The sequence below is a fragment of the Syngnathus acus genome, chromosome 8 (assembly GCF_901709675.1).
Source record: "Syngnathus acus chromosome 8, fSynAcu1.2, whole genome shotgun sequence".
In the NCBI taxonomy this organism is placed as follows: Eukaryota; Metazoa; Chordata; class Actinopteri; order Syngnathiformes; family Syngnathidae; genus Syngnathus; species Syngnathus acus.
In genome coordinates, this window is record NC_051093.1 from 7019645 (window position 1) to 7042767 (window position 23123).

Sequence of the window (23123 nt, forward strand, 5' to 3'; positions counted from 1 at the left end):
TGTTCCATTCTAAATAAAGCAAGCGTTTCTGACCTTCTCTTTAAAGGAGACTGATATGGTTCAATGAATAAGTGGTGGCTTCGCACAAGCGTGAAACAAAACCGCACATCAAGGTAAGCAGAGCTGCACTGAAGTTAGTTGGATGCACAGAATAGTATTAGCTCACTGTGTTTGATTCTGATAACTATGTTGGCCCTCCAAAGTGATTGTCTCAGTTTGTACGCAACTTGTCATTCAAAGAGTTTTAAGGCGATGCAATATATAAGTGTGTATTTGTCGATTTGGAATTTATTATTGTGGTTTGAGGTTGCGGCTGGATTTCGGCGGGATGCTAGGAAAGAAAGTAAATAGGCATCAATACGCACCGTGAAGACAAAATGCAGTTACTTATTATGAACGCTAGGGAGCACCAAATGCTTTGGAAAAATGCTTGGCATATTTAAATTGGTTAAAATTGCCTCGCGGTGAAACGATTTGACACGCGTGACATGTTAATTAAGCAAACGAGTCTTCTTTTAGATAGAATCAATCTGTTTCTCGACAAAAGCAGAGTTGGTGATCGATTATCTGTTAAGAAGGAGAAGAGGTGGAAAATTACATAGAGCAGAAATAAGCGATGCGAGATTATAACAGTGCCAGCGGTAGTCATGAATGAAACGTTCTAACACAAGGGGCGTTCAAATGAATCAAGTAAAAACAAAAACCGGCGATTGTGTGCTGTTTATAAGGTATAGACAACACCTGTGGCACAGATGAGTCAACTACGTCACGTCTGACCCCTGTGGGCTGTTTAGGGTACAATTAGGGGGGGCTGGACTAAATGAGGTTTCACTCATGAAAACACGCTCACGCGCACACGTGTGCGCGCACACTCACACACAGTAAGTAGACGCTGCGTCTGCCCACGCCAGGATGCAAAGCAGAGAAATGTTTCCGCCTGTGTCATTTTCTGCTTTCATGACTGCCGGATGGTTCTAATTGGCTCCTTCATGTTTTTTTTTTCTTTACTTTTTTTTTCTTTCTGTATCTAAACGCTGAAGGGTGAGCTTTTCCATTTTTCTCCCTGGTGATTATTTTTTTGTGATCGCACAGCATGCGAGCAAAAGGGCTCGAGACTGTCGGAGACAGAGCCTGAGATACACACAACACGTATTGTGTGCGTCCTACTGGACTACATCTCGGACGAGAGTGCTTTGGCTCCGTGAACGCATCATTTGCCATCGCGATGTCCATCAGGAAGACATCGTTGACGCAAAAGCAGTCTAAAAACGGGACTTCTAAATATGTGTTGGAGCGGTGCGCTTCTATTAACGAGTATTATGATATTGCCTTCAAGGTGTGTATTTTTGCTTTGTCTTTCAGACTAATTGATCGTTTTTGTGGATTTATAGCCATCACAACGTGCCTACGTATAGTGGCGTTGACGTGGTGCGTTTTTGTGTCTTGTTTCAATACAGACTCAAAGTTTGAATTGTGATTTCCAACAAGTCAATGTGCGACTGTAAATCTTCCTTTTGTCCACATGTGCCGATGTAAATATTTGTTGAGGGTGTACTTGTTGCACTCCTTTCATTCCTAAAAGCAGAAAAGGACACACCTCTTACTGTCGTGAAGCTTAAGTTAAATTGCACCAAGCAATTACCGCCGGTTGGCTGCAAGGGATTTGATCGGAAGTTAACAAAAAATGTGTTTTGTTATACCTGCAACTGCAGTTTATCTAATGTTTCCATTGTTTTTGCCCCTCTGGCAAATGTACTGCAGTCTACACAAACTGCAAGCATATTTACGCACAATTTGAAACCATCTAATCCACCTGACAGTGTCACATGTTGGTGGCACCTGGGTGCAGTCTTTATATTCATCACATTCCAAAGATCTCATTTACAGTTGTGCAACAGCGTGTGGCAAACAAATGATTCATGCAACCCGCAGCGCGTTTCGTTTCCTCCCCAGAATAATTGCACTTGTTATCAAAAGCATCGTTGCGTTTAATTGTAACCTCACCTTTGTGCCTTCGCTCCCTCCCTCGCTTGACTCTTTTGTTCTAATCGATAGGTGATGCTGTTGGGAGACTCATCTGTGGGAAAGACGTGCATCTTGCTGCGATTTAAAGACGGGGCATTTGTGGGAGGCAACTTTATTGCCACCGTTGGAATAGACTTTAGGGTGAGTGAGATTCACTCCCATCTTTTCCTCACATTTGTCTCCTATTCCTGTTACTCTGACAACTGTAAAGCAAATAGCAAGCCATTTCTGAGTGTGCCAATTATCACCTCGCTTCCATCAGAGTGATGATAGCACCCAGTGTACAAATCCTGTCAGTGGAGTTCACAGCCCACTTGTGCTGCTAGGAGCCGCCGGCTGCGCCTTACATGGATGCACGCCCACATCCTCGTCTCCTTCGCTCGGCGCTGTTGAAATTCCTAACTCATCCAACACCTGACCTCTGAGAATTCTCTACTGTAGTCTTTTCTAGCATTGAGCCAAGACACCCAATCGTACACACAGTAGAGGTGTCAAAAGTAATCCATTAATCGACAACAAACCGATCAAATATCGTAGTTTGATAATTGAATAATCGCTTAGACATTTTTTAAATGACAATCTTCTCATTTCAGCCTCATGATCAATAATCCAAAATATATGATGATCCACTCCAGCCAATCAGATCTGTGTAAAGTCTATCATAGGCCTATACATTGAAATAATAATAATCTCCTCCTTCTCATTAGGTGCAAAATTCGGGCACGTGTTTTTGGACACAAATCTCTGAATCGCAACAAATGGACAAATTGTATCTTCCCCTATTTGGTGGAACAGAATTAAATTATCATTCTAAACATCGCTGGCATAGATAGAGCAACAAAGATGCATTATTTGGATTAACTAGCTCATTTCCTCTCCCACAAACCTCATGATGAGCTGCACAGTGTTTTGGAATCCCAAGCACCACTGTGATAAACACAAAGTGGTCTTTTAATAGTGAACCCGCTTAACCTTTTTGTGTCCCTCCAATCGACACAAAACACTCCAGCTAATGCTCGAGACAACTCTGGGTGGTCTTGGACGGAAATTGTTGCATTAGCCAGAGTGATGCATTGTCTTGACGAGAGAGACATTACAGAGTGTAATGGCGAGAGCTTTTCGGAGCATCTCCGCTGAGAACAATTTGTTTTTCCCCAGCACTCAAGGAAAAAGCAACAGGTCTCGTGCTCGGGAGCCGCAGATAAAAAGGACAGAAGAAAACGATGCATTCACTGCCGCGCCGTTTATTCCCCGTCATGCTTCGGGCTTCTTGTGGCGGGCGAAAGAAAGGTTAAAGCTGCTGGAAAATGGAGTAAGCTAAGCGAAACAGTTGGATGCTGAGGTTGTTATTTGTGCATGAAAAGGCAAGGCAGTGCTGTTGTGTCAGCTTATAACGTAGCAGGGCTATTTTCGGCACGCTTTCTTGTAGCGGTTACTCAGCATGCAGGCTCTCTCACATCATAATTGGGGGGAAAATGGAAAGCCATGGCAACTAATGCAGGGGTTGAACCATGTCCATTCTGCCATGGCAAAAGATTCAGCAGGTGGCTTTTGCTGCACATCTTCAGTTCTCTCCGAACCGTGTTGTTTTTCACACGCGCAATTGGGATGCGTATTCATATTCACACTTGCCTTATCTGTGAATTGCTTTCTCGTGGGGAGGTTATTTTTGTGAAAGGTTAACAATGTCCTGATTCCATGTGGTCATAGGACCTGAAAAGACTTTCACATTATTAATGTTTTTGTTTACATTGTGCAAGACTGAAGTCAAATGCCACTTTAATGTCGTTTATGATGCTACACTGTCCCTTTAAGAATTCTACAGAACATTTTATGTACCGTATTTTCAGCACTATAAGGCGCACCTAAAAACCTCCAATTTTCTCAAAAGCCGACAGTGTGCCTTATAATCAGGTGCGCCTTATATATGGACCAATATTGAGCCACTACAGCAGGCGTGTCCAAAGTCCGGCCCGCGGGCCAAATGTATATATCTTATGTATGGACAAAGTTTTAAAATGGGCCATTCATTGAAGGTACGCCTTATAATCCGGTGCGTCTTATAGTGGGGAAAATACGATATGTCAAAGTTTGATTCTTAAACAAATAAATTCTGCTCTCAAGATTTGGATATTCACTCCAGCAATATTCAGTATTTTAATATGGTTCTCAGATGGAATTGTTTTCGTCCCAACTTTCGCTCGAGAAATCAGATTGCCGCCCTGTGAGTTAGCAGGAAATGAACAGTGGGAGTCAGTTGATATTCTGCCCATTGTCCTACTTACTCACCGACGTTGCCGTGAGCGTTTTGCAATTAACTTTGTCTGGCAGCGGTTACAAGCCACTTGTACTCGTCTCTTTTCGTCAGCCACATGCTGAGCCTCTCTGCTTATTTAGTCCCCTCAAATGTACGTCATTCATTTCCGTGCCATTTCCTCACAGCATTCTGCTCTGTGTGCATGTCTCATGGTTCTTCTTGCTTGCGCCCCCCCCCTCCCCTCCCTCCCCAGAATAAAGTGGTAGATGTCGACAACCTGAAAGTCAAACTCCAGGTGAGCGAGTGCACCATTTTTCCTCATCTATTTCGCACCGCACATGTTCACCCATACATCCGACGGATTATGTCAAACTCATCTGTTAGGGTTTGCAAATCGGAGGGACTTTACCGGATTTCGTCACACAAAGGCGCCGAGTCGTCTTTCCTCATAACCTGTTTGTTGAACAGGAATGGGAGTTGACAAAATTAGATACCTCTGCGGTCGCTTTGGCGGCGCTTCAACCTTTTATCCCCAACACGGCAAGTCTTGCGTCATATGTTGGCGTTGATGCAAAATTAGACGCCTACGAAGAGTTTAAATCATTAGTGAAGCAGTTGTATGACCCACATTCTTTTTTAAATTGGCTACGATTTGTAACTGGAACCATGTGTTGGTCTTTAAATTTGATCACGGTCAGTACACATTCACAGTAGAACAAATAGAACAGTTAAAATATTCTTATTTTAGCACAGACTCTGTTTCAAGTGGTGCGAAATTAATCCATGATGATGCTAAAAATGATGAGAACAATTCAGTGGACTGATTTACGTCAACAAGTTGGCCTGTACTAGAACATTTTGTGGCTTATTTTTCTGTTGGTTGTTTGACTTGCTCAGTACGGGAAAATTTCTGCTTGCGACATTGTGTAATTATCTTTTTGTTTTCTAGATCTGGGATACAGCCGGTCAGGAAAGATTCCGAAGCGTGACACACGCCTATTACAGAGATGCCCAAGGTAACCTTTACTCGTTAAGATTACTTCCTCATACTGTTTATGTGGGTGTGACCTTTTTTCATGAAATGCAACACTGTGTTTAAGCATGTGTGTGTTATCCAAGTTGCAACACAGATGTGTCTCTTTCCCTTTTTACAGCATTACTTCTGCTTTATGATATCACCAATAAGCCATCATTTGACAACATTAGGGTAAGATTTTTAAAAACGATTTGTATGTGGAGCTTCCTGCTTTTGAAAACGCCCTTTACAAACTATGGGCTTATGTTCCCGACTAGCCTACCGGAAGCAACACAATGTTGTCAGAGCAGCCCAGTTTGGATAATGAAAAGACGTAAAAGTGTTCCTCGGTGGCTGGTTCTCACGGCGTTTGATTGACGGACGTGTCCCCGGGGGGCGTGCACAATGCAGTCCTGAGATATTTGTTACTCAATCCCACATCACTACTGTGTCCGTCTGCTCGTTCCTTTTAAAGGCTTGGCTGAATGAAATACACGAGTATGCCCAGAAGGATGTGGTCATCATGTTGCTCGGCAACAAGGTGAGCAAACCTTCCTTTACTTTTGTGTTCCATAAAAAGATCAGGGGGGGGATAAGGGCACCATCGCGTCCTCCTCAATTGCTTTCTCTGAAAAATGCTCTGTTATCAACACATCCCAGTTAAACATGAAGCGTATTTTATTTATTTTTTGGGGGGTGTATTAAAATCAGACCGAGATATGACACTCAAAACGACCCCATCATAAATTCAGAATCTCTCGCTTCAAGCGTTTCCTTGCTTGAAACCATTTTCTGCACAATGCCTCTGGTAATGATGAGTCTCCTTGCTGCCAGCAACAGTCATAACTAATACGTCAAAGAGCTCCCTCTGGTGGTTGAGAGAGGACTCGCTGCTCAGGGGGACTTCATGTTATGTCAATGAGGCTTATTTGTGCTGAGAGCAGCTGGGATGGCGGTGTCAGTCCTCCACCGGAGGTGAAGTTTGTGACACCCATTCACTCAGCAAGAGCTTTGCCTCGGGAATATCCTCTTATGTGGCTGCCAGTCTTGCATGGCTACTGGATAAGAGGATGAGTCATGTGCATGAGCTGACATTGTGGGCCCGAGTGAATTTGACCTCTGACCTCCAACCTTGGAATCCATGTCTTGTTTTGAAACTAGATTTTTACTGTGCTGCTTTACAGGCAGACATGGCCGCCGAGAGGGTGGTGAAAAAGGAGGATGGGGAGAAGTTGGCTAAGGTATGGTTTTAAATCTCTTATCTGGGCAAAGGTTTAGGGACATAATTCTTCATCAATTAATTTGTCAATTAAAGATGTTTCCCAATCTGTAGTGAGTTAAGGAACCTATAAGGAAAAAAGTCACTGCACACCACGAAACAAAAATGTGTACAACCCTTCTGCCATCTGGTGAAAGTAACTAACCTAGATAGCTGACTAATCAAGCAAAAAATGAAAGAAAAAAATTCCACAGGACACTTGAGGATTTTTCATGATGCACTAACGTGCTAACGCATACTTGTGGGAATCACTTGTATGTAACCACTGGCCTCACTTCCCTTTGTTGAAAGAATGGACAAAAATCCCCACAGACGCATAGCACATTATAATTTATAGTCTGCATGGTTTGTTTTTGTTTTAGGAATATGGGGTGCCATTTATGGAGACCAGCGCAAAGACCGGCATCAACGTGGAGCTAGCCTTTCTAGCTATCGCAAAGTAAGTGTAAAAACTGCTTAAGAGTGTTTTGGCATAAGGAATAGGATAGGACAGCACATGGTTTTTTTTTGTTTGTTTTTTTAAATTCATCATCTAACTCTTTGTCTTTTCTATCAGGGAGCTGAAGCACAGAACCACCCAACAGCCAAACGAGCCCAAGTTCCAAATACACGACTACATCGAATCTCAGAAGCACAAGACTGCTTGCTGCAGCCTTGTGTAGCTAAACCCAACACTGGGCCAGGAGACACACACGCACACACACATGCGCATTCATGCACACACACATTAAAAAGGGGATCAAGACAGAGGGAGGTGGGGTAGGGGTAGGATAAGTAAAGCCAATCCCGGCACTAATCCTAAGAAGTGAGCATCAAGCTTTTCTCCGCTCAATTGAACGACAGTGAATCCGATTGCCGTCCCTTGTCGAAAATGTGAATATCATTCTGTAGAAAATGTGTTGTGGTCTTTGTGGTGACAGTTGTGATCAAACGGAAAAAAAAAAGCCAGGATTTACAAAACAAAGTTATCTGCCATCTGCAGAGACAATGAGGAGCATGTTTGCAGTGCGCTTGGTTTAGTTTTATATGAACAATCAATATGAGCGTTGCTAGGGAATATAACTTTGTTTTCATGTCACTTTTTAGAGGCTGTGAACTGAATCTCTTTTGGACTTTCAGTCTTTCTCTTTACCGAGTGTACATAAACCGCCACAAAGTCGGACATATTCACGTGTGGATAGCTGTTAGAATAAAATCAATGTTGGAGGCCTCTTGCCCGTTTTGTGTTTGTGTCTGTACGTCAACTTGAGGGCCATTCTTGAAGTCCATTCAAAGATCTTTTCACTGTTGCACCAGAGATTACTTGTATTTCCTGCCCTGCTTCGAAAATCCTCAAAACATGTACATTCTCATTTCATACGCACTCTGAAACGTAAATGTGTCTCTTTGAACAATGTTGTTGTGGAGACTGTGCAAAATCTGTAATTGTTCCATGCACTGTATCGTCTTGAGTTATTCAATGTCCATTTTCAATGTTTTTGGTCACATTTGTTCCTTCTCGGAGGTGTCACGGTGATCACAAAGTGCCATGAAAAAGTGCTTTGTTATCATATTATATATAAAGTATTTTTTGTAATGTATCTTGGCGCTGTTTTATCAAAGTTGCTTTGTGGGAGTTGTGCTGAAGTCAATAAGCCACAGTGTGGCAGCACTGAGTCTGTTTATTATTTGTGCAACCCCCAAAGTGTATAAATGTTCAGTATTTATAGGCCACAGTGGTCATGTTACATTCTCTCAATAGCTTCACATGATGCCAGATATCTTTGTTGCGATGTTGACATTGAGTCTATACTCTGAAGTGAAGGATGTGCTTGAGTTTATAAACACGGCGCACATCTGTGATTCACTGTACCAGCCTTCACACCTCCTCCTCCTCCTCTCACATCTACTCTGAGTCAGTCAGTGTGCATCAGCTTGCATGGACTTTCTCAATCCTTTACCTCAAGCTGAGCCAGAAGCTGCACAGCTTAAGACACCTACTTATCAATGCTGATACTCCAACAGCTTTACATTTCCTCGTTGGGGGATAGTGCGCTTGTCTTCCTCCACTTATTAGCTCTTTGAATGACAAATATATATTTTTAGGACTTTTGCAATGACCCAAAACTTTATTCTGCAAGGAGGCGTGAGAGTTCTGAGTATTTATCCATCTATATTTCTATATGTCAAAAAGTAAAATTTAAAAAAAGTCAGTGAAGTACTAACAAGTATAATTTAATGAAATCCAAAATAAGTCCGTGAGCAAAGATAATACTGTTAGTGGTGTGTTTATATTAAATTATTTTGGTTACACCACGTGACGCCAAAATGCTTATAAAAACAAAACCAAGCGGAATTGAACATTTATTCGCACCATTAGTGTGCCTATTGAAATATCCGTTGACCCGTTTCCCAACACTTTGCGACTGCTTTGCATGAAGAGGCCAGCTGGGCTGGTCCGTGAACGCACCTCCCTCTTCCTGAGTGGACTTTCTACTTGTGTCGTGGAGAGTGCTGACGGAGTTTCTGGACCGGGACCTTCGCCCCACGCTGCAAGCGGGTCACGCAGAGGACCACAGCCCCCAGTCGGACTTTGAACCCGTTACTCGGTAAAAAGTGAAAAGTGCGCTCGAGTATTTGTTCGCAGCGCTCGCACTTTTTCTTTTGACACTCCCCACTCAGGAGAAGAAGCAGCATCCCTCCGGCTCCGCTCTTCGAGTCTTTTCCACGGGTATTGAGCAACAGGTTGAGCCTCGGCCGAGAGAAGCAGCCGACCATGCCGAGTAAAAGCCAATACTTACGGCCCCGGCTCTGTACGCTGGATAAAGGCGACAACGGCTACGGCTTCCACCTCCACGGGGAGAAGGGCAAAACTGGCCAGTTCATACGGCTGGTGGAGCCTGACAGCCCGGCTGAATCGTCGGGGCTCCGCGCCGGGGACCGCCTGGTGTTCGTCAACGGGGACGACGTGGAGAACGAGAGCCACCAGCAAGTCGTGGGCCGGATAAGAGCCACTTCGGGTCGGCTGGAGCTCATCGTGGTGGACCCGGACACGGAGCAGCTCCTGAAGAAGCACAACATCAAGTGTCTGAAGGAGTACGTCAATGACGGGATCCCGTTACCTTTCGAAGATGAAGAGGAAGCTGAGACGCACCGACAAGAAGACGAGGACAAGAGGTCAGAAAATGGAGATGAGCGGCGAGACCACAGCGTCGAGGCAGAGGAGGAGCGAGGTGGGGGGTCCAGAGGGAGCACACCCGTACCGGACAGAAACGGAGAGATTCACGGGATCGTCCAGAGGAAGCTGAGCGTCAATTCAGACCAGGTGAGTCGCTTCAGGAACTTCAGGTACACCTGCACTCTCATTCCAATGACATCATTGCCAGAGTCCAAAAGTACTGACAGAGAAAAAAAAAAAAAAAAACGCTGTTGAAAGTAAAAATAGCAAAGTATGCACTTTGAAATATGCAAAAGTAAAATGCATCCAAAAAATAGCTGTGGTTTTCTAGGAAATGTTATAGAATTGATTATTTGAAAATGTGAACAGTTATAGACATTTATAGAAATAAAGTGTAGCATATTGGAAAAAAAAAACAAGAGTCTGGTTATCTCGATTCAACCATATTGTATCCAATCCAATACAACACATCTTTATTTATACAGCGCTTTCAAAACAGCTATTGCCGTAACAAAGATAAAAACACAAAATTGTTATCTGAATTTCTTATTTGTCATATCATGCAGGTGTTGCCACTGGTGTGTGTGCATTAAACACCCAAGCTGACAAAGTAGATCTGGAAAAGTCCTCAGGTGACATTTTCGAGTGAACCCTGCAAATGAGATTAAACGCTGAGAGCGACGCGAAGAATAGCTCCTCTGTGTCACTCAACGTAGTGAGCTGCACCCACATGCTCTTGGCCGTGGGCAAGCTGGCTGGACATTTGCCGTGGGTGCCCAGATAGGACAAACAGAGAGGTTCAGATCACGAAAACAGAACAAGGGCCCATCAACTTCCTCCTCGCAAATATTTCATTATTGTGCCCTGCCAACGACTGGCAACCAGTCCAGGCTGCTCCACTTACCCATGACCCGAATGACCAAACGCGATAGACAAAAAATTTACAATAAAAAACAAACTAAAAGAGGACAAGACACTTTTATTGCCTTCCTGATCTCCTTAAATCACACAAAATTAAATTTCTGAGACTTTGTTTGGGCTTATTCTCCCACCGCAGTGTGTGTGAGGCTGCCAACGCAAAATCGGGGTTCATTTAAAAGACACTTGACGAGAAGCTTCTGGATCCACATCTGCGTTCCACTGAATTGTCAATGTTTACCCCCCAGGCTGTTTGTGTCTGTCTGTGTGTGAGACCCCCCGCTTGCTTACATGGATGAGGGGCCAATATGTCTACAGCCAGAGGCCAAATGTGTCCTTTCCTCTTTTGACAAAGTGTCACAAACCAGCGTAAAACAAGTTTGATGAAGGCCGCAAAGCTAACAAACTCCAGATTGAGTCAATATTGAAGTGTTTGAAATATATTTAACATATATTAAAATACTGCCTTGCTACTTTGTTGCACTCGCCTGCGCAGGGCGCTAATCGCTTTAGTACCTGATAAGCAACAAAACGACCTTTGGAACTAACTGTGTATATTTTTGCTTTGTTTGATGATGACGACACATCCTCTTTTATTTTTCGGGGGGCGGGTCAGCTCTCCACGCGGCGACCTCCATTCATCACGCATGCATTTGTGCGCACTCACCGTTTAAATGCACGCCTCACGTAGTGTCATCGCATCTACGTAACCATGGCGACCGTGTCAGATATCTCCACGGCTTCCGAAGAGGGCGTTGCTCTTCGAACCCTCTTTTGTGTCGTTTCAAAGATCAGGCCCGTCAGGCGTGCTTGGTTGTCAGCGTGGCCGCTACACAAGCAGTGTGTGCGTGGCACCCGGACTAGAGCGTAGGGTTCGAGGAATGCCAAACAGGATGTAGGGGGAACAAATCCCGGGCTGTAGAAACACACTGAGATGAAGACACGCCACTGTTTAAACCTTATACAGCACATGGCAAGAATGCAGAGCCAAAGTCAATTAATTGTAGCATGAGGTCATCTGCACAGTGCGTCAAGATTAAACATGGCAACAAGCAGTGTGTACACAAGCAACATCACCCAGCAGAGTCTTAAATTTTCAAGTATTATAACACCTGCCCGTTTTAGTTATTTATTATGATTACGCAACGATAATGCGGAGAAGGAGAACACATAGCTTTTTATGATGTTTTAGCTCTAGGCCAGCATTTGTGTTTAGGGAAATACACAACATGTGATTCCCTTTATTTTTGTGTAGTTTACTGTAAACCTCAACTGGGAGTGTCCATAAACAGGTAAAGTGTTTGTGTAATAGTCTCGGTTAAAGTACTTTAAGGTCCCATGATGCGATGCAAATTTTGATCTTTAAGTATGTGGTGCACCGCATGACCTTTCTGTCCGAATCTCCATGAGCTTCTTATCTGAACTTACCTTTTTCCACTACTCACTTTGCCGGAATGCCTCAGGGAAGAGTTAGATAAGATACGCAAATAATAAAGGGCAGGTTTTAGTGTTCATTCATCAGTTAGTGGAGATTAGCCGCAGCTTCAATACAGATTTGAATCTGGATATTTTCAGCCTGTTACTGTCTGGGAGTTTCGGGTCTCCAAGGAGTACAGAGAACATTTGCGCTGGTTTCCTGTCATTGTTTTCGCTGGAAGGTTACCCCCACCTTGTCTTCTTGATTGTCCTCCTACACGCCCCTCATCACAGAAATTCTTTGCTGCCTATTCTGACGTTTCATATCCCGTCTCAAGAGTTTCAATACGTACATTATATGACATCCAATAATTGCCTGGTGACTAAGAGCATTTTGCTGATAGTGTGCCTTAGATAATGCAATGTCACAAGACAATAAAAGGCAATGGATGCAGATATCGACAGGTTAAATATTAGTCAGGGTCCAAAGTAAACAGAAATTCCAGCTAATGGCGTATTTGTTAGTTTGTGTATTTCTCAAGCAGGTATTTTTCACGTCGCATGGCGAGTGTGTGTCCTTTTTGTGACTTCACGTACGCGTGATAACATTTAAGAGTCACCCTTTCCGCCTCCAACCTTGGATGGCTTTGAGAGGAAACGGTCCACGGGAGGATGTTGTAGCACTGAAAATGCAGCCAGCCCCTTTTATAAATTTCCTCACGCTGCATTATTCATAGCGAAGTGCAAGCATGTAATAAAACACTTTGCATCATAGGAGAGACGTTGTTATGGTTCTCTCTCGGCACCTTAGAATATGATTCAATTGCGACTCAGGTGGTTCGATTCTGATTACCGCTGCGTCTTTTTGACTGTAATGTAAACACGCTAGGAACACGCGTCACTAATCTGCCCAGCACCAGATTAATAAAAAGGCAAGCCGAGCAAATAAACGTTATTTCCACCAAACGTGATCCAGCTATTGCTACCTCACCCACACACAAGCTAAATCAAGAGATCGCCTTTTAATAGACCAAGGAACCATATTTGGTTGCTTGTGTGGGTTTTCAAAATGGACTCTATGTACTGGTATGGACTGAATTGTCATTTTTTGGCAAACAGAAGACAACCAGCAAAGCTGTGCACAGCATCACACCAATCCGAGTAAACGACGAGGCCACAATTACGTTGTAGCTGACCAAAGTCACGTTCACTTGCAGTATTTAATATTTCATTGTCAAAGCCAGGTTCTCTCTGTGAAGTCGCTGTGAACTGTGAAAACTCTTTCGGGCTTCTTATTATGAAATGATGAAAAATAATCCAGCGATAATACGTCAAGACATCTTTTCAAATGCCACAGATTAGTCATGAAATATAACGACGCTGTTCACAAAACATTTTTCTCAACGCAAACGGTTGCTCGCAATTTGTCACGTTTGCAAATCATGATGCTCCGTATCACTAATAAGTCTTAGTGACGCCAGTCTAAACAACAGCTCCACTGTACTGTCATGAGTCCAAGGCCAATGCTGGTTTGAAACCGGCGGGTGTGCCCTCTGCATGGTGATAGTGATTTTGTCGCAACCGGAGCGAGAGTCCACAATGCCACATTCCATTCTGGTAAAGGTTCACCACCCCGGCTGGACAATAAGCGGGAGGGCCGCGCCCTGCCGGGGGGGTGGAGGGGGAAATGACTTGCTGCTCACCCTGAAATAGAATCAACCCCTACTTGTCCTTCTCCGTTCCCACCAAGCAATTTTTTGGGGGCACCTGACATATATGTCCAAATTAAGTTCCTGCTGTCAGTGTGAGTTTGTGAGCTTGAAGGTGAGAGCAGCGGGAGTTTCTGCAAACAGACTGGCTTGGAAGATTAAACTTGTTGTTTGATAAGGCTCAGCGGCAGGTCATCTAGATGTTTAAAAAAAGGAAGACGTGCTTTTGACTCTGGCCAGGATCTGCAAGAGGATTTTCAAGATAGCTCAGACTGTTAATCAGTATTACCCCATTTTGTCTTATCTTAGCCTGCTGTGTTGACGGACATTGTTTGTCAATTGTCACCCCCCCCACCGCCACATTGCAATGGGAACCTCCTTGAGAATGTAGCTTTGGTGTCTTTTGTGGAGTTTGTCCCATCCTGGGATGGAAGTCTGGGACAGTGGCTTTCTTTGTTTCCCCTCCTCTGCCTGCCTCCCAGCTGGTCCAATGGTCCTGCTTGAAATCCAACACCCCCGTCCTGCCTGGGAGAGTGGTGCGCTCCGTGCACTCTGGATCACAAAACCTGCAGTGTGGTTGGGTAAAAGGGGACCCGCTTCACAATAGCCAGGCCATCAAACATTTACCGCCTTCGTTGTTAATCTGTGCCCAAAAAAAACGACACATGACAATCACAAGGCCCGCAGGGCCGCCTGATTTGTCACCATGGTGCCCGGCGAAGTGTCACCGCGGGGTTATTCTTTACGCTTGATCAAAGAAGGCAAATTTGTGGGAGCGCTGCCCCCCTTCTCAGTGAGAGGGTGGGAATGAGAGGAGAATAAGCCAGAGACTTGAAGGAGTGACCAGCTGAGCGTGACAGCACAGAAGGAGGCCAATTTATATTATTAAAAAAAAAAAAAATCTACATGGACGTGGAAAAGTTGTGTGAGACGTGCAGGATCGAAAAGAGCCGGCAGCCAGAAGTGCTTCACATTGTGGGCATGGCAGGCTCGCGGTTGCACATGCAAGTAGAACGAGTGGCAGTGACACACACAGACACACACACACTCCTTGACACTCACACAAACCACAGACTGTCTCCTTGACATGAGCCTTGCAGTTGAAACACAACACAATGTGTTCTGTCATCAGCCGACAGATGATCAGTAAAACTTTTTGGGGGCAATATTTGTTATATAGAATAATATTAGTGCTCAAATTTTATTTAATTGGAAGACTCATCGTACAAATAATTTGGGATTGTTTGTCTATGTGTTCTTTAGTTGGAAAGTTAATTTGTGATTCATGGAGTGATTCATGATTTATGATTCGACAGACGGGAGTTACCATTTTTCTTATGGGGTGTGGACCGTTCCGTTGATGCCATATTCCCGACAAGTGGGCATTTTAACGACTCGTGTAATTATTTCTCGCATATTTGTGCGCACTCAGAGATGACAATATGAACTTTAGCTTCTAAGTAAGGAAACACTAAGAGCAACAATTCAACGGAGCGTTCGATTCAAAGAGGCAATCTTGTGACTCGCGTGTTTGGAGAATATAAAATGAGGCCTGGCATTGTTTCGGAATAATTGGTATTTGCCAAAGCCTTGCAGAAGCAGAGATTGAAAGTACACACTCTGCTTGAGTTGCCTAGGCTGCACTTGTGCGCTCGCCGGTCACTTCATTAGGTACACCTTCACATTCTAATGCACTGTTTTGAGTGTGATTCTCCACATTGCTCCATTTTGCTTCCTGCTGACAAAACAACGAGCAAAGGACGGTGAAAATGTGACCTCCTCGATAGTGAGTGACGGATTAGAAGCGGATTAGGAAAATAATCAGTCAGTTGCAGCCTTAATTGGATTACTTGTCCGCCCAGATGTTGTCTGGTGCCAGTCAGGACATGTTGTGGGTGTTTGTTTTTAAACGAGTTTAGAGGATTTGTGTTTAGATTTCGCTTTGATGTCAGGAAGTTGGTCAAAGCGGGGGGAAGCATATTGAGAGAAGATGTGTCGACAGTTCCTGTGTTACACCCTCCTTAGAAGGGAGGTTTGTGTCACTGGGAGGTTGTTCTTCTTGAAACAATGCTCGACAGCACAATGGACACCTTCAGTACATGGCATTGAACTTAAAGAGGAAGCCGAAATTTTCTTGGCAATATGTTCTGTGCAGCCCAACTAGTCGAATTAATGTTTCGTTTGTGGAATATGAAATAACCAGGCAAAAGCAACCTCTTTTAATCCATTTCAGGGGCGGCCATTTTGCCACTTGCTGTCGACTGAAAATGACATCATGGTGGCCGGGTCACAACCAATCACAATGCACCAGTTTTCTGAAGCTGAGCTGTGATTGGTTGTAACCTGAGAGCTAACAACTGTGATGTCATTTTCAGTCGACAGCAAGTGCCAAAATGGCCGCCCCCTGAGAAGGATAAAAGTGGGTGAATTTTGCTGCTTAAATCATATTTCACAAATGTAAAATTAATCAGAAGTGGGGGCACAAATTATTGTGAGAAAACTTTGGGGTTGACTTCCTCTTTAAGGCAGTAGATACTTTGTTGGTCACATAGTTGCTATTGAAACAAACTTTCATAGAAGGCTCTTTGGTTGTCCCTGTCATTTTATTGAATGTGAACTATTTACACTCCCTCAGTCTTTTGTAATTGTAGCTTTAACATCCGAACAAGTTTTTTTTTTTATGAGATTGTTGCTGTGCAATGAGCAACTCAATAAAGATAACAAGAAGGGTAATGAGCGGCAGAAACACGTCAACATGTCACCTTTGTGGCTTTTGAGTGTTCAGCAAATTCCACTTATTGCAGTCTTGCTGAGGTGATCTTTTAAAATTTCACTCACAAGAAGAGCCCTATTTACCATATCTTAAGTTTTATGTGGCATCTTTTTCTACTAGCGATGTACTGACACTGAAAAACAAAAATGGCTGAAAGTATCACAAGCATCTGAGCCTTCGGTGTTGAGAGAAAAAAAAAAACTCGAAGTGATACAGAGTAACTTCAACTTGCGGTGAACTGAACTGCTTGACTTACCAACTGACAGGATGTGCTGTCTTACTGTATGTCGTAGATACAATTCCTGAGACGAGAAAGCGAACAAACATGGTGACTCAGGTAAGTTCAACTGAACATTAACTCAATGAAGATAGGAAAAAGGCGAGCTTTGTCACTTTGTGCTTGTACTTTGGATTCAGTAAACAGCCCTGCTTGGCTCTTAAGGTGGAAGGCTAGCAAATCATAGAGAATCGCTTTTGTGTAATGATTGATTGGGCCTGTTGAAAGTCCAAAGTTCTTATCAGGTTTGCATCTGATCAGCACAAAACATATCACGCTCAGTTAATAGACAAAAAAAAAAAAGCGACTCGTGGCTCCTCATGCCGGCTTTTCTATAAAAGAGTTATGAGTCAGTTTGATATAATTAGAGGTTATGAATTTTTCTCTCCGGCAGCAGCTCGGTCCGGTCACAGTGACAAAAGGTCAACCTGACTTTACTCTCCAATGGGTTTAGAACTCATATTATGTTCTGATTGCTTCAATTCAAAATCTATTCACTTGTTCCCAGCTAAATAAAGAACCAGCTTCATCTCTGCAACGGAAGGGAGGTCCAGGGATTTTTTTTTTTTTTCCTGGATGACAATAACCCGTCCCGCCATCCCGGAGGGGGGGATGGGGGGGGGCTGGACGAGACAAGGTGGTTAGAGGTCAACGCCCAGTAGCCATTGTCCTCCTTAGCGCTCGAAACACGCCGGAAGCGGCCCCTTCCTCAAGTGCCCCCTCCTCAAAACTTCCCTCCAATCACACGCCCCCATTCAAGAACAGCTTCCTTCCTGGCGAGCAGCCGGTGTCACGCGGACTCAAAGTGCATTTTTGGTTGATTTGAGACTTTTACAAACACATCTCTGAGCACATCAGTATGCAGCAAGCACCTGCATGTTTGACCCGGGAATCACAATCATGCATCTTTGTGCCTCTTATTGTTCACCAGCACACCCCCGTGGTTGCAGAATTTACATTTCATCAGGGCCTGGCGTGCACAAAAAGATTAAAATATCTGCTGTGTCCTCTTGCAGGAGGTGAGCCCCGAGCTGCGGCCACGTCTCTGCGTGATTCGGAGAGAAGCAAACGGATATGGCTTCAACCTACACAGTGAGCGGGCGCGGCCTGGCCAGTACATCCGAGCTGTGGATGAAGACTCCCCCGCAGAGAGGGCAGGCCTGCAACCTAAAGACAGGATAGTCCAGGTACTTATTTCCACCCACGCTTCAAAAAAATCTAAAGCTGCCAATGAGTGTGAATGCAAGTGTGAAAGCACAGTTTAATTTTGAAGTCAACAAATTGCTCTAAATTAAAGAGGCTGTATAAAATGCAGACAGAGAGGTTTGCAGGGGTTTAATGTGAGGGGCTTCCAGTCCCCCTCCCAAGGGCCCCCAGACAGTCTTCACCACCCACTGAGGAGTGGGCTTTGAGGGGAGCAGGCCGCCATTGTTGCTGCTATTACTGGCCGAGCTGCTATTGTCCGGCTTCCTCTGTGGGACCGGCTTAGACAAGCAGGTCCACCCTATGACGTAATTACAAGGGCACATTCACACACTCAGACATTTCTCACACGTTCGGGTTTGATCCCAGAAAAACAACCCGTTAGAAAGTTTTTGACAATAGTCACATGAGAGACTGGAAATTGGACCAGTTTTATTGAATGGATATCAGCAACATATGTATTTTTGGTTCCTCCACGTTGCTGTTTACGAGAATGCGTGTACATGCATTTGTGCTCAGACTCCGGATTTCCTGACCTCGAGGAGACAAAGTGATCATATTAACAAAGAAATCCTGTGTGGGAAACAAAGAAAACCTTGGCGGCATGTTTATTTTCTGCGTTTCTGTGCACGTTCCTCAGGTGAACGGCGTGTCGGTGGAGGGCAAAACACACTCCGAGGTGGTGGCGGCCATTAAAGCCGGCGGGGACGTGGCCCGCCTGCTCGTGGTCGACCCCGAAACGGACGCATTCTTCAAGAAGTGCCGAGTGATCCCCACCTTGGACCACCTGACTGGTGAGAGGGCCACGCCCCTTTTTTGCAAAATTGCACCATCACTTTTTTTTACTCCGCGAGCAAATGACTGCTTTTATCTTTGAATGTTCCACCTCAGCTTTATTATCAGGCATGTTGTCAACAGGTTGAAGGCACAAAAAAAAAAAACAAGACTTTGCCTCCTGCTGGCTCCTAAAAGCTGCTGTCACACTCTCGCTTTCTTCCTCTCTCCTCATCCGGCTCGTGTTTCTGTCTTCATCTTCTTCTGCCAAGAATCACAGGCAGCACAGTGATTTTCTCAGCGCTTGCAAAAGTGCTTTTTAATTAAGTAGTCTTCGTAGAAAAACAGAAGTACTGATTAAACACTCTACTTAAGTAAACATTAAAAAATACACACATTGAAACGTACTTAAGTGCAAAATTTCAATTAAAAATCCGTGAAAACAATTTTTTAATTTCAATTAAAAATCCCTTTTGTGAACATAAATAAGATTGTGAATTGGGAATAATTTACCTCCCTATTTCAAGATTTTTTAAGACTTAAGGGTGACTCACTTTTTAATTCAAATCTACTTTAGCTGAGTTGTTCCTGTCAAACCCCCTAGGGGGAGCCCTTGCACAGTCAGGCATACGTGCGCTGGTAATCTTGCGAGTCCAAATCGTGCCACTCTGTTCCAAGACACTCCTCGTGTATCCACAGTGCTGCCAGCTGTTGACATGGCAACCCATGAGAAAAAGAAAAAAATGCACTCGATTAAGCAAACATTTATTCAAGAGATATTGGACATTGTATCATCACGGCAGAAGCAGCTGCATTACAGGCTGAGTGAGAACCGCAAGTGCCTTTACTGAGCCATCGTGCCAATGTTTCATAAACTTCTGGAGTGTTTCCATGACGCTCACTCGCTCCGTCTTTCATTAAAACTACAAGTGCACTGCAGGGGAAGATATTCCAGCGAGGCGTTTCCCAGGTAACCGGCTGTTTTTCGCACGCCGCCTACTCGGGAGGGCACCTGCCTACGCTGACTCTTAACTCCGCTGCCCTCACACGCAGGCTTGTTGGCCAGTCAGCCCCATTGTTTGGTTTCCAAGGAGCTCACTCCGAGTGGCCTCTCAGGCTGGAGCTGTGCTAGGGCATGGAGAGGCTCCTTTCTAAGACAACACATAGACATAATAATCCACATACACAACTACCAAGGAGAACAGATTAATACTGAAGGACTAGTTATTATCTCCTCTAATAGGCCATCATAAAGAAACCTGAGGGATGCAAGGTAAGGGATGGCTGCAATGTTGTGTATGAAAACAAAATTGGTCCTACATAAAATAAGTTCCTTGGCCGAAAAAGCTGTTGTGTAGCATTTCGGTCGCCATTAGGAATAAAGGAGCTCAGCAGTGAACATGAAGATGTGAATAATAGATGATGTGGTCATACCTGTGCAATGTAATAGAGTCGCTGTTGGTGGGGTTAAAGGCAAGCAGAGCAGCAAAGCTCACGGAGATAACGCTATTTTTCTGCCTACAGGTCCATTACCTGAGCCTGGCGTCAATGGAGGAATGGAGGAGAAGGTGAGACTTTGCTAGCATGATGGGAGCGTCTCATTCCTTCGGGACGAGGTCAATGTTGCTTTTACATGTGCTTTGCTACTACGGAGAAGTGGCGTTCTGATGAGTTATTAATCACCAAATTCCACTCGGACTGAACGTACTTTCCTGTGATTGTCTTCGATGTGGACTCCAAAGCAGAGAAGGCTCCACCCTAATTGCTGTCGAGTAAAAACGAGCGGAACATTAGAGAGGAAGCATATTTGGTAACATTCAAAAAGGTTTCCCAGGCAATCAGCATTTTTTGTTTTTTTAACTTTGGTGTTAAATAATAATGGAACATAGTTTGCATTCTTCAACAAACCAGTGGAAAATTAAATGAGCTAGTGACCAACCAAGCAGATAGGCAAAATGGAGCCATGTGCAGAATTAAAGGTCCTCCATTGTTTCATAACTCAAAGTGATTACATAGCATAGCGGTGTTGCACAAGGTCATGTGTCAGGTGGACCTTGTAGACTTTAGACGGGTGGTGGTTTGGGTTAAAAATTCTTGAAGTCGGGCGGGTTTTACAAGCTGATGTTTAGTGGCTTGTATACGCGGCAATGCAAAGTCCTCCCAAAGTCATCACATCAGCTCATTTAGAGTAATGAGTACCGTAAAAGAACGGAAACATGTGACGTTTTGAACATTAAATACTCAGGGAAACACGTGTCGTGGTGGTTTTCCGCTTTCATGAATTTTAGTGACATTTTCCCCCCTAAGGAATCCCAATTCAAGCACACAGATGGTTTCAATTTCAAAAGCACAATAATTAGTAAGTCCCACACACTTCTCCATCCTGTCATTTCCACAGCCGTTCTAATGCTTGTGTATTCTTAGTGTCTTCTTTTTTTATGAATGTTTTTAATAGAGTCATTATTTGGGGAAAAAAAACGTTGACAGCCGCTAAAGCTGTTACAAACGCAATGCTGCCCTCTTGTGGTGGTATTTGGTACTTCAACATTGAATAGAATAGATGAGTTGAGAATCGTTTTTAGCCAATCAGGTCAAGTAATGTTCTTCTTTGTGTTGCCAGGTGAACGGCAGAGGGACGGAGAGGGACTCCAAGCTCTCCGTCAGCCCTTCTTCATCCAACGCCTCATCCAACGCCTCACTCACGCCAACCACAAGCACTCCTCCTGAGGTGCGTAATTTCTATACAGCGTTGTGTTTCTTTTTGGATTAATATCTGATGCATGACAAGCACTGTGTCTTTCTTCCAGGGCGTAACAACGGAGGCCATCCCAGCTCTGAACATGAGCCTGCAGCAGGTGAAAGAGCTGGCCCATCAGAAACGCTCCAATAAGAGAGCCCCGGCCATGGACTGGACCAAGAAAAATGAACTCTTCAGCAACCTATAGGGCCTTCAGCTCACTTGACACACACAAAAACAACACAATTTGTGTTGCAGTGATTCTTACAGAAAGACCCTTTTTTTTAAAAAAAAAGTTATATTAGTCACTTCATTACTATTCATGAAAAGATATTCCACAAATTATCTAATAGTAATGTACTACTAACCATGAACGATGACTGGACTGTTGAAAATGTGTGTGTGTGTGTGTGTGTGTGTGTGTGTGTGTGTGTGTGTGTGTGTGTGTGTGTGTGTGTGTGTGTGTGTGTGTGTGTGTGTGTGTGTGTGTGTGTGTGTGTGTGTGTGTGTGTGTGTGTGCGTGTGTGCGTGTGTGTGTGTGTGTGTCTGCTGCTACACTCACTCACCTGACAATCAGTTTATCGTGTATCGTTTAGTTTATCAGGTAATCAGTCAGAGTGAATCAAAAGTCTTAAAATTTTATTTCTGAACTCTTGTTAACAATATTTTTGTGTAGATATTTACGTCTAATAGCAGCACATCTAATTTTGTCTTAGCACAATTTTGAGAGAAAAAAAAAGGGTTAATGTCATTGCTGTCCTTCAAGAATGGATTTTTAACTGGGAAAAAAAAAGCGCACTGATGGCTTTAAACAGGAATGATTTTAAAAGGAGTTTCTCTTATAATGTATATATCATATATCATGTATATTTTTACATTTTTGATAGAATCAAGTCCAGAATGAAGCTCACATCTTTTTGTCTGTGATTGACATGACTCAACTTAGACAAGTTTTAAACGTGTCTTATTTGCTCGGGTTTAAAAATTGTCAAATTTTTATTCCGTTCTAGTGATTTGTAGTTTGGGATTGTTGACGTCTTAAAGAATGTTTGCGCTTCTCTAGATTGTGCGCTTTTGTCAAGTATTGCGATTGTTTTCCAAATGAATGATGGACTTGTGATAAGTTGTAGTACAAGCCAGCTTGTGTAAACAAAGTGAAGAGTCTCTATTGTAATAAAATATATTATAAATGTCATGTTTCTTTACATGGCTGAATATATAATATTTTCTCTTGCAGTAATATCAAATAGCGGTCATCATGAAAGGTCTCAGTGGCGCTAGTGTGCAGAGCGCTGCGCACCAAGGTTGTCTTGAATTGGTGGGCGTGACGTCAGTCTGCCAGTGCTGCAAGATGGCGACCGCGTGGCCTTTTTCAGCACATATGTTGCTTCCTTGTTGTTCACACTTTAGAGATACAAGATCACAATTAAAAATATTGTTGTGTTTTATTTAAGCACTTTATTTGTGATCATCAATAAAGAAAAGTAACAAGCTACACAAATATTTGTCACGTGTGCGTCTTCAATTTCAAGTTGACAAACATTCCTCTGGTGACATCATGAAGTTAATGGCAGTGTACAATA

General features: G+C 43.6%; 2 protein-coding genes across 3 annotated transcripts; both read left to right on the top strand.

The window, feature by feature from the left end:
* Window positions 1-46: 46 nt before the first annotated feature.
* Window positions 47-8156, top strand: LOC119126338 (ras-related protein Rab-37-like). Of its 2 annotated transcripts, none has more exons than XM_037257538.1 (9): window positions 47-113; window positions 2056-2166; window positions 4536-4577; window positions 5232-5298; window positions 5437-5489; window positions 5773-5838; window positions 6482-6538; window positions 6939-7015; window positions 7133-8156. In XM_037257538.1, exons 2-9 carry the CDS (start codon window positions 2059-2061, stop codon window positions 7236-7238), a joined length of 576 nt encoding a protein of 191 aa, XP_037113433.1. In that variant the 5' UTR covers window positions 47-113; window positions 2056-2058; the 3' UTR covers window positions 7239-8156. The 2 variants fall into 2 exon arrangements, with proteins under 2 accessions (XP_037113433.1, XP_037113432.1); XM_037257537.1 differs by lacking the exon at window positions 47-113 and adding an exon at window positions 863-1336.
* A 695-nt stretch (window positions 8157-8851) lies between these two features.
* Window positions 8852-23041, top strand: slc9a3r1b (SLC9A3 regulator 1b). The gene is made up of 7 exons (XM_037257534.1): window positions 8852-9880; window positions 17843-18013; window positions 18670-18823; window positions 20328-20371; window positions 21424-21531; window positions 21611-21935; window positions 22054-23041. Exons 1-6 carry the CDS (start codon window positions 9332-9334, stop codon window positions 21746-21748), a joined length of 1164 nt encoding a protein of 387 aa, XP_037113429.1. The 5' UTR covers window positions 8852-9331; the 3' UTR covers window positions 21749-21935; window positions 22054-23041.
* Window positions 23042-23123: the final 82 nt, after the last annotated feature.